An 11,239-nucleotide genomic window follows, 5' to 3' on the forward strand; every position below is an offset into this window, starting at 1 on the left:
ACAGGAGTGTTCTTGCTCAGAAGAAGAGTGCTGCACGGCAGAGTGAAACAAAGCCGATACCAACTTCGTAACAGCACCCTAGCACCCTTGTGTGGCTATAATGGTGTTTCTTAGCCACCCAGAAGTTCCTGTAGTGCGTGCCAGTGCTTTCAGAAGGCTTGTCCAGCGCATGCAGATCACCGGCAGGTTACCTATACTTTCAGGCTGCTCTGAAGAGGCCGTACGTTATCATTTCTTTCCTCTCCACACCACTCAGCCATCCAGTTCGTGTCCTGTTTACTGATGAGCCCGCATCAACTTAGACAGCACTTGAAGAAAGCCCAGTTTTGCCAGCGCTGTCACTGTTTACAGCCTGGAAAGTTGTCATTTCACGTACGTTGACGAGGGTGAGCAAGTGTTTCATACCTGGTCTGGATTTTTGATAACTGGGAGACATACTCTCTTTTCTTAGACATGTCTAAAACAGAAAACAGAAAGGAAATGTTGGAACTGAGGGTTCTTACGAAAGGCAATTTTGGTTTTTTTTTTTCACACTTTGAAGTGTTGCTTTTACTCCTTGCTAACCATTCATTACACCTTTTCCATTTGTATGTCACCAGAAGGACCCAGTACAAAGAAAAGCTGCTGTTTCTTGCTCAGTCAAGGAGCTTTATAGGACAAAAGCCTTAGTCACAGAAGGAAATGTATATTTAATTCAAATTTCCATATGAACAGGCCTTGCACGAAGAAAGTGTGTTTCCACCTGCCTTCAATAAAGGTCAGTGCCCAGGGTATTTCATCAAGTTGTCAAAGCAAAGCCTCAGCCCTGACACAGTCTTAAATTTAATGTCGCTGTTGAGTTTAGTGGAGATTAGGCACAATCTCCACTGGAGGAGAGGACAAGGCAACCTGTGAGAACCTCAGAGGCGTTTCAAATAATGAAGCTCGCTTGTGAGATCAGACTAATATTAAACTTTGATGAAAGCTACGTTGATAGCTGAGACTGGACCTCACCCAAGAGCAAGATACACAGAATTCCACCAGAGTGGTTATCTTCACTGCACAGCTCTGATGTTTTTTAACTGCACCGCTAGAACTGGGACTTTTTTTAACACAGGGGAAAGAGAGGTTTCTTTAGAGATCTGAAATTCTTTCGGGACACTGAGCAGAACAGGGACATCTGTCTCTCCTGGATGATACCCTTGATTTCATACTTTCATCCTAAGAAATTCCTGCAAGATTTATCTTGTCAAACTTTAGTCTGAACAGCAGAAATTACCGGCAGGATTGTCAATCTAAAAAAGAGACAGGCATAAATTTAATGTCTCCCTGAAGGTACATGAAAAGCTACATTTAGCTGCAGCTAATTAGATATTCTCCAATCAACAGTTATGATTCATTTGCTGAGGAACAAAACAAGAAGGCAGTTATGAAATAGGCTGCAAAAGTTAAATCTGACCTCCCAAAATGCTGGGGTTGGTTTAGTTTTCTTTTTGTTAGAAATGCAGCCGGTGTTGCACTGGACCAACACCAAAGGCTGGTGTTGCCTCTAAGCCAGGAGTCACAGACCCCTGCACGAAGGGGGACTTTGCTACCGCAGACAAAGTGACGTGAGCTTCCCAAACAACTCCCTGCCCCACCTGGCCCAGAACTACCTGCCAGCACTAAGGGCATGGAGAAAACTCTAGGGAGGTTCTTTTCCAATGATCTCAAAGATGGAGCTTCACAAACAATGACCATCTGAAATGGGGTTGTCACCCAAGTTACAGGAATGGAAACTGGGGCAAAATACAGGTGGACTCGAACTTGTCCGTCATACCACCACACAAAGCAATGTTATAGTTGGGGAAGGCATCCCAGGGGCCCGTGCCTTCATCTTGGGCAAATGGTGTTGCCAAGTACCAAACCAGAGGAGCTGCTGATGTGCCCCTAAGCCGAAGAGCAGCTTGCTCTCTGAGTGACTGGAAGCAGAAATGGGCAGCAGGGTGCAGGGAAATAACTGTCTGGCTTGAGTCAGATGAGGGAGCAGTGAAATGTTTTAGCTCTTTGGGACGCCATCCTGTGTTCCTTGTGCACCCGAGTTTCCTCTGGCTTTGAAAATACTGCACGAGTATTTAAAGGATTAGATTGTAAATTAAGTATGAACACCGGCTTCTGACCAGCTGTGGTAAGGTGGTACTAGCTGAGAAAATGAGTGGGCGCTGTTTGGTAGTTTTGGTAGTTTTGTTTTCAAGAAAGGAAGCTACTTACACAGGTAGAAAAGATGAGCAGCAGGTAAAAAATCCCAAGACATGTCAGCATGAAAAGCTCAGCTTTGTATTTTTTTAATTTTTCATCTCCCACTCCAGGGCAACCTGAAAGGTAAAGCAAGGTGGTACACTGTTATGGAGTTTGTAAAATATTTTTAAACTCTTATCTTGAAGAAATGCCACATGGAGCATGGGACAGTCAAGAATCTCTACCGTACCTGCTACTTTCAATGTGACTGTGCTGCTCAGATTGTGTTCTCCCCTCTGTTCCCCCAAAGCGCACTTATACGTCCCGCTGCTGTGGCTGGTTGCGTTTTTGATCCTCAGTGAAAAGAAGGTGTCGTTGGAGAGCTCCATGGGCCCACCAAGTTCTTTTGGATAACGAGATTCCACATCAAGGACTTTCCATGCTATTCCTTCACCATCTCCAACCATCTGGAAAACACAAATATATTTTTCATCTTGAGCAACAGTGTCATCCTGAGTTTTAGGGGAAAGAGAGTTTTAAAGCCACCTTATGGCTGCAAAAGCAGAGGCTGAAGAGAGGGGGTGACATGTTCCCCCCTCAGAGACATCTAATATGTTGTCCCAGTTCCTCTGGGACAGAGCCCAGGCCAGCTGTGCTGTGCCGGCCCTTAGCAGGGTGCAGTCAGCCAGGGCAGCTGCCCCCAGCTGCCTCTCAGCTGGGTCCCATCCCATAATCGTCACACTCAGCATAAAGGGGGCAGTTTGATGAGGGTGGGGGCTCCTCCTGAGCCTGCTCCTCCTCTTCCTTCTCCTCCTGCTTCTCCTTCTCCCCATCCCTGGAGGGTTTGCTGGTCACTCTGCTCCTGAGGAGCTGCCTTCCCGCTGGCTGTGGCCGCTGTGCGTTGGCTGGGCTGAGTGTCGCTGTGAGCACTTTCTGTTGGCACTGGGGGACTTTGGCTGTGCCACGGAATCTGTTTGCATTTCAGCCCGGGGGTCTCCTCTCCTTTTCCTGACCCCCTTCTCTGCTGGGGAGGGGTCACGTCCGCCTTTTTGCTTAAATAGCTACTGTAGAGCTAGTTTCTTAATCTGCCTCACAAGGACCCAGTCCTGGTAGAGGTGTAACGTGGTAAAGGCAGTGGTGGGGTTTGCTTTCAACGTGTCTATGGAGGGGCCCCAAAAGAGTTCAAACAGAGACAGTCAGTCCACAGGGATGGAGCTGAGGCAGCAAGAGGCAGCTCTACCCAGCTGCTTAGTGGTGGCTCTGGGGACTAGATGTCCCCAGCAGAGCATGGCAACAGGCAGGTAGATTCCACTGCTGCTTGTGCACACCCTGCCAGCCCTTTCTGCCATGTGGTGGTGGGAATTAAACCTGCTTCCCGGGCAGGCATGCCACAGCAGAGTGGCTCTGCTAGCACAGGCTGGCATCCTCCCCGCGATCCCACAGCCCAGAGCTCTGGTGGGAACGCAGCCCTGGAAACTGTGCTTCCCTGTGCCAGTGTCTGTGCAGCTGACCCCTGAAACCACGGTGCTTCTCTGGAGAACCAGGGTTTCCCCTCCCCCCCTACTCTTTATTGGAACCAAAGAACAAAAATTAGCTTCGACTCCTTCAGATTCACTTGCGTGAAGGTCACAAGCAGGTTCTCGCGCACTTGGGGAGCATTTGTATGTTGAATTTCTTAATTGTAACCAGAAGAGCTGCATTCCTTGGCATCGCTGAGAGGCTGCTGGAGGAATGAAGTGTATTCCCAGAACAGTTTGTACTGCAGGGCGATAGGATGCACTGAAAATGACAATTGGCTGGGAACCACAAAGAAGAGAGAAATCGCTAACTTGATTTGAAAGATGGGAGAAGGGTTTGAATTAGCCCGTGTCTGTTCTTATTCGTCGATGTTGCTCCCTGGGATTTGAGGCGGCGTGCCCTCCATGAAGGTTTCCCAAGTAATGAATTCAGTCATTCTGTGGACCAGCAGAGCCAGAGCCAGCTCATGCGTGAGTCCAAGGTTCAGCTTTTGAGCCAAACCTATAACTAATGTAAGCCAAAGCTTTTATTATTATTATTATTATTTTAATAGACACATTTTTGAGTTGCATGTTAGTGCTTACTTTCAGTATAGCTACTACATCAGGGTATAACAGTTACACTGCAAGTTATTAAAATTAACATAATTTTCTCATGTTATGGCTAGGAGTATCTGGTTTCCTTTTCATGTATTTGCGTGAGGAAAATGTACTCGGGATTCTGGAGAGAAATACAGGCCTGACGCTCCCTCTCACTTTGCTGCTCTCGCAGCCCTAAAATGGTGTAAAACAAGCTGCAAGTTGGGGAAATTTCCAGGAACTGGGGAATCAGACTAAAGCACATTTTCATCGTTGTAAAGATCCTTTCTCAGAAAGGTTTGGGGGGGTCTTAGTGCGTTGACTGAAGCACAGAGTGGTAATTCCTGGGGCTTTCCACACTTGACGCAGCAAGAGGGAAGTATCATCTTCCTCCAACTCCCCCAGTAAAGCTACCCCAGCTTCTCTTCACGATGCTCAGCCCCAAGCAGCTCTGAGACGAGGAGTTTCTCTGGTGGTCTCTAGGCTGTTGGGACTGCCCAGCGCTACAGGGGTTTAGATATTTTCAGGCCCTACACGCTGCCAAAGATGTGGCTAGAGGAATTCCAACACCCAGGCTGGGCTCAGCTCTGGTTACAAGCGGGTCAGTAGTGGTTAAGTGGCTAGAGCTGACCTCCCTCAGATCTAATGTTTGCCACTCTCCCTTCCCTCGCTATCCCCTTCCTCAGTGAAACTTAAAACTGTCCACGGAGCAATAAAGAGAACTAGCCTGGCTGCCCGTTGCGTTGCCCTAAAATGCAGACAGGAGGTCTGAGCTACACGCAGAAAATTAGATTTGGGGTTTTTAATTCACCGGTAGCGTAAAGAATTGCTGTCTTGGGCGGTAAACAGTGCTGTGACTCTTGTGGCTGAGAGCTGGCAACCAGAAAACTCTTTGATCTGTCTGTATGCCCTTGTTACCACCCCTGCTAGCGTGAGGGAGAAGTCGGTTAAGTGCACGCACCCTACGCCTGACCATCGACTTATTCCCAGGGAGATTTGGGGGTAAGTGATGTAACCTCCCTATTCTATGGGGACGCTGAGGGATAGGATTGATTGTTGCCTCCACAGCTCTTCAAGGTGCTCAGCTGCTGTCACAAGGACAGTGACGGTGGTGCCAGAGACAAGGAAGTCAGAACTTTGCCTTACAGAGACCTGCTCTGTGTAAGACAAAGCGGTGACCACAAAGCTGCACTAATGTGCCTCTCCCCAAAACAGAAATTAAAGCCACTTTGTGACCTAATCCAGCTCCCTCACTTGCGGAGAAACCAGTCGTGATCTGGATGGTGGTGGTGAACTTCTGCGTTTGGGGAGGAGGAGGAACAGTTCCTATGTGTGGCTTTAATTCTCCTTCTCCATCAAATCTCCCTGTTACTGAGGAGCAAAGGCAGGCAAGGCAGTCGGTGGTGCTGCTAGTGTGCCCAGCAGCCTCCCTACATTTTTTAGGCTACAGAGACATCTGGTGGCTTTTTTCCAGACTCTACGTGGAGCGCAGTCACCTCTGCTTGGAGGACACAGAAACCCTTTCTCTGATACCTGAACCAAGCATTTTTCCACTGCAATCTTGCCTTGTATTATCTTAACCAAAAAAAATCATCCTCTCCCTTTTCAAATTCTCTGAGCAGCAAGGAAACCTCTGAGTAATTCTGCTGGAAGTCCATGAGATGGTCAGTAAGGTCACCATTCTGCCTCTTGCTCTAATCAAGCTAACCTCCTTTCCCCCCAAATCTAATTAAAATTATGAAAATGCCACTTTGTTTGCCACCTCCTGTGAATTACTTGGCAGACTCTCACTAGACAGATCATTTTGCAGCTTGAGCTCCTATGATAATCCAGCGCTAATTCATGCCAAGTGTTCTCCAGGTGATACCACAGCCCAAGGTAAATGCTGGGGGGTTTACCTAATTAATTCCACACAAGCTTAGAGGTATCTAAGAGCAGGCTGTGGGTGGCAGCAAGCCACTTGTGTAGAGACCATCTTGGCAGACTCTCACTAGACAGATCATTTTGCAGCTTGAGCTCCTATGATAATCCAGCGCTAATTCATGCCAAGTGTTCTCCAGGTGATACCACAGCCCAAGGTAAATGCTGGGGGGTTTACCTAATTAATTCCACACAAGCTTAGAGGTATCTAAGAGCAGGCTGTGGGTGGCAGCAAGCCACTTGTGTAGAGACCATTCTCGTCTTTAATCAGTGACAAAATAGCATTTAATTTCCCTTCCACCATGCTGGTTAGCGAGCTGCAGCACACCCACCTCCCTGCTCCCCACTGCCAACGGGACGTGGTCTTTTCCTGCTCTCCTCTTTGCTGTTTATGGCTTTACCGAAATCCAGAAGGCTGACTCATGAGAGGACCAGTGGAAACGGCACTGAATCTATTTGCATAAAAAGGGTCTCTCTGCCGCGCTGGCTGCTGGGCATCACTGAAGCAAGAACTTTGCTGGGCGTTGGGGACTTGCAGGCTGGTGCCTGTCTGCATAAAACTATCCATTAAGAAAATTAAACAATGGAAGAAATGCGGGTTTATCTTTGTCACATACGCATTGGCCAGCGGCACTGTCTGTGACAGGCTTTTTCAGAAACCAGCTGGGCAGCTAAGTTTGGTGTTTTCCATCGCTTCCACAGCAGTGAGAAGAAACGCTACCTACAAGGGCTGCTATTGTCCAACACCTTCATTAACAACCCGGACACTGGGACAGAGCATGTGCTCAGCAAGTCTGCAGATGACACACACCTGAAGGAACGGCTGATAGGCCAGGGACGAATAACCCCAGGCACCCGGACAGCCTGGGGCCACCCTGCTGGAAAGGCCCTAGTGCTCTGGTGGACACTAAGTTGACCATGAGCCAGCAATGTGCCCTTGTGGCAAAGAAGGCCAAGAGCCTCCTGGGCTGCACTCAGCAGAGCATCTCCAGCAGGTCACGGGAGGTGGTCCTTCCTCTCTGCTCAGCCCTGGTGAGACACCCCCGGAGTGCTGGGTCCAGTGCTGGGCTCCCCAGTACAAGAGAGACATGGACATACTGGGAGAGAGTCCAGTGAAGGGCCACAAAGGTGATTAAAGGTTTGGAGCATCTGACACCTGAGGAGAGGTTGGAAGAGCCTGGGCTGTTCAGCCTGGAAGAGACCAGGCTCAGGGGCATCTTACCAACATGTACCTGACTGCCAGAGAGATAAAGAAGCTGAAGCCAGACTCTTCTCAGTGGCCTCCAGAGACAAGACAAGAGGTAATGTGCACAAACTGAAATTCGTAAAATTCCGTTTGAACATAAGAAAAAGCCTTTTTTTACAGTGGGGGTGGTTGAACACTGGAATGGGCTGCCCAGTCTCCGTTCTGGAAGATATTTAAAATGCAGCAGGACACAGGACTGAGCAACCTGCTCTAGCTGCCTTGTTTTAGTGAGTTTAGTTGAAAGTTATTCTAGTTCCCAAAAGCTTGGAAATACTTGGTCTAAAGACAGATTGTGATTTTCCCACTTGTATTCTCTACTCAGTTGACTGATTCCTGTTAAGTTTCTCCTAGCCTGGAGCTTTTTGGTAAGATTAGTGGTGCGGATACGGTGGATATTAAAATGCGATAGGTTTGATCAAAAATACTGCTGAGCTGATAAATTTTTGTTCTCTGACTGGATGAATCACAAGAAATAGGCAGAATAATTAGGCCTCCAAAATTTAAGTGTTCCTTAGCAATTATTTTTCCTCAGCGAACTCAAAACGAGGTGAAGGAAGGAGGAATGCTTCTCTTGGTCTGAGCTGGCTGGGTTTTAGCTGCACTAAAAAAAGGCAGTTCACCCATGTGGGGTGTAGTACTCACACCCAACCAATCAATTAAAACTTAATTTTATCATGTACACGTGAGAGCAAGAAGATGTTAACTAGTGCTCTCTGCTCTCATTAAGAACCTTTTCTCATCAACCTTTTCCCAGATTAAGGTGGTACATTGGCTCCCAGGTAAATCAAAGTGCCAATATAATCCACTTTTCCCATAAAAGCCATTTTTTTTTATTTCAAACAAAATGGTTCAGGTGCAAAACTTATGTCAAAGGTGGAATGTATTAACGTTAATTTCTTTTCATTTGAGGATAGGTTGGTTGTAAAAATGAGTTGTTTTGTTTTGTTTTAAATTATACCAGGAGCAATGGCCAGGTTGAAATTTCTGACTGCTGAAAAGATCTAAAACCAATATACAGCCAGAAGGAATTAAATTTCTGCAGCAAAATACTAGAATTCCAGCAATGCCCAACAGCCAACACGTAATGAATCACAACTGAGCTGAAACCGCTTAATGGGTGTATTTTTCAGCACAAAAGCACTTTCACATTTGATTAGGGCTGAAGGTGCATCCATATGGATCCTGTATAGTACTGTGTAGAGCTACCAAGGTTCAAGTTGGAAAAACCAGACATAAATTGTGGGCACGTTAGAGGGAACTCTGACTGTGCTTTAGAGGGGAAACAAAAAGGAGAAAAGAAAAACCAAAACCCAAGCCCAAAACTACAGCAAAGGAACGGCATGTGACCCGTGAGCCAGCTGGAAAAGCCCTCTGACTCAGTCACCAGCTTCTCTATTGTTGGGTTTGGGGGTTTTTTTTCAGCTAAGGGCATCCAGCGCTGGCAAAAGAATTGTTTTGGTCATGAAATCATTTCCACTGCTCCCTTCTGATCTAAAATACCCATGTGCTGGAGCTACTTGGAGCTGAATAGACGGCTGAGGAGCATCTGACTGCATTTCTTCGCATGTTAGAAATTAGACAAGTCATTTAGCACCTCTTTACCGATGCTGATAACGGCTACGCACATTTAGCAAAAGTGATTTCCTTTGAATGAAGATGCCGTTAATATGAAATGTCTGTAAGGTTTATTCTTGTTTTGTAATATGACTTCCCCCTCTAATTCTGCCCCAATTTTCTATTTTTCAGTGAAGTGTTATAAAGCTAACAGACTTCTCTCCACTGAAGCACAGCCTCCTTTCCTCTTCCTCAAGGTTTGTTTTAGATTAAGACTTTTCTGGCTCTCACATGAACGAAATAGCGGAATATCCACTGGGACTTCATTTGTATGTGTTTAAACGTGGCTTTCAAACTGGCTATAAAGTGATAATTGTGAGGTTTTATGAAGTGGTTCTCATTTTCAGCAAACTACACAAAGAGAAAGTGTTCGGTTTTCAATAGCCTGCGAGGCAGAAAGGTAAGCAAAGTTTCATTACCCACATTCTTGTTTCATAGGTGGGCCGTAGAGATTCAAACCAGTATTTCCACACACAATTCCCAGTGCCTGGCTGCTTCTGCAAAAACGACCTACTTTTCCGTTCTCAGTTGGCAAACTTCCACGCTGCTCATACGCGGGTTTGTGGCGTGTAGGTTGCCCAGCAGTCCTAGAAATTAAAGGGCATCAACATTCTGAACTCTCACTTTTTCTTGGCCGTGTAGTGAATGGGAAGAGAGCTACACCAGGCTGGAAGAGGACTCGGTGCTCCACCTTCTCCCCACTGAGCTAGGCCTGCCTACCTCAAGCATTTCTAAGTAAAAATCACTTGGTCGGAGCCAAGCAAAGGTGGTCCTGATGCTGCACAGAACTACTTACACGCGTGACCTCGTGCACGCGAATAATCTAATCAGCTCCAGTGATACTGGGTGCTCGGCCGGTTAGACACACACGCGTCCTTTTGCAACGCAAGACGTGAGCAGAAGCGAAGGAAATGTTGAAGGCAGTCTTTCTTTTTTGCACCTGTTTGGATTTTGATGCCACAATATTAACTTCTTTAAACACTTATTTCTCCATACAGAACTGAAAAAGCAAGTCTTTTTAAATAGTACCTTTTTCTGGTTCATTTTAAGCAGATAGTAACACACTGTTTAAAAGCACCCTTTCATTGGTCAGAGCACGCAGAGGTGCCAGCAGGAAGGAGAGGTTTGTTCGCCGAGCAAAACAGCTGCATGTGCAGCACCGTAACATCACCATCAGGGTTTTTTTAGGGAGCAGAAGCAAAGGTTAATTGTTTGCATTTACTGCACAGTTCAAAGTGACCTCATACAGAAGATTTAGCCGAACAGCTGCTTCAACTTTACAGTCTGAAATTTCATCCTGTTTGTTGGAATTACCTTTTAATTAGCCCTTTGGGGGTGTATGTGGTGTTTATTGATTAATCCTTCAGTAGCTGTTTTTTAAATAACAGATTAATTCCCTGTGCTGGGTGGTCTATTCCCCATGACTGGGCTCAGCCACCCTCTGCCATTCCCCCGCCCTCCTTTTGCAGTGTTGGGTGGGGACAGCAGCACACAGAGGAAGAGAGGTGAGGCGAGAGCTTCAAGCTGCTCCTCTCCAGTTAACCCCACAAGCTGGTGAATTATTGCTTCTTCAGCCCCAAACACTGAGCCTAAACTGCTTTCTCTGGCTGAGAGTCAGGGCTTTTAGCTTTGGTGCTGTGCTTTTCCTAATATAGCTGTGGCTTGGGCTAGCATCACCAAGAGTGGCGTTAACTACCCGCCCCCACTTCTCTCCTGGGACGAGTAACCAGAAGCCTGCCGTACCATGGTTGATGTCATCAGCCCCTGAGGGTGGTGGCAAGAGCTGAAGATAGCTGGATTTTGCCACTTCTTGTAGTTTCAGCAGTGCCACCAGAGGGAAAAAAAAAGGCATGAGGTCCTGTCATGCTGGGCACTGGAAAAACAGTCCTTTCTTGAGCGAAATGGATGAAGCAGGAAGAGCAAGGAGACCATGGAGGGAGAGGGGATTGGTGGGACAGGGCAGAAGAGGCGCAGTGGCAGTCTGGACTGTAACAGCCTGACTGCTGCAATGGGAAGCAGAACTAAGGAGGGCCGCCGAGGAAGGGGCACACACAAAGGACATGGTCAAATAGCACACTCCCCTGCATATGCAGTCATTTTGTGCCCCAGGAGGAACTGCAAAGAGCTACAAGACAAAACAGAACTGGCTCTACAGGGTTTCCTAACA

General features: G+C 47.0%; 1 protein-coding gene across 1 annotated transcript in view; it reads right to left on the reverse strand.

The window, feature by feature from the left end:
• Window positions 1–298: 298 nt before the first annotated feature.
• The window catches only part of CD83 (CD83 molecule), a 13,111-nt gene continuing 2,170 nt past the window's right edge, over window positions 299–11,239 (reverse strand). The window contains exons 3-5 of the mRNA XM_010131769.1: window positions 2,447–2,663; window positions 2,230–2,333; window positions 299–457 (exon numbers count right to left, since the gene is read on the reverse strand). Of these exons, the coding sequence (XP_010130071.1) occupies window positions 299–457; window positions 2,230–2,333; window positions 2,447–2,663 (480 nt within the window). The remainder of the gene's footprint in view (window positions 458–2,229; window positions 2,334–2,446; window positions 2,664–11,239) is intronic.

This window comes from Buceros rhinoceros, unplaced genomic scaffold, assembly GCF_000710305.1.
Source record: "Buceros rhinoceros silvestris isolate BGI_N320 unplaced genomic scaffold, ASM71030v1 scaffold38952, whole genome shotgun sequence".
Lineage (NCBI taxonomy): Eukaryota > Metazoa > Chordata > Aves > Bucerotiformes > Bucerotidae > Buceros > Buceros rhinoceros.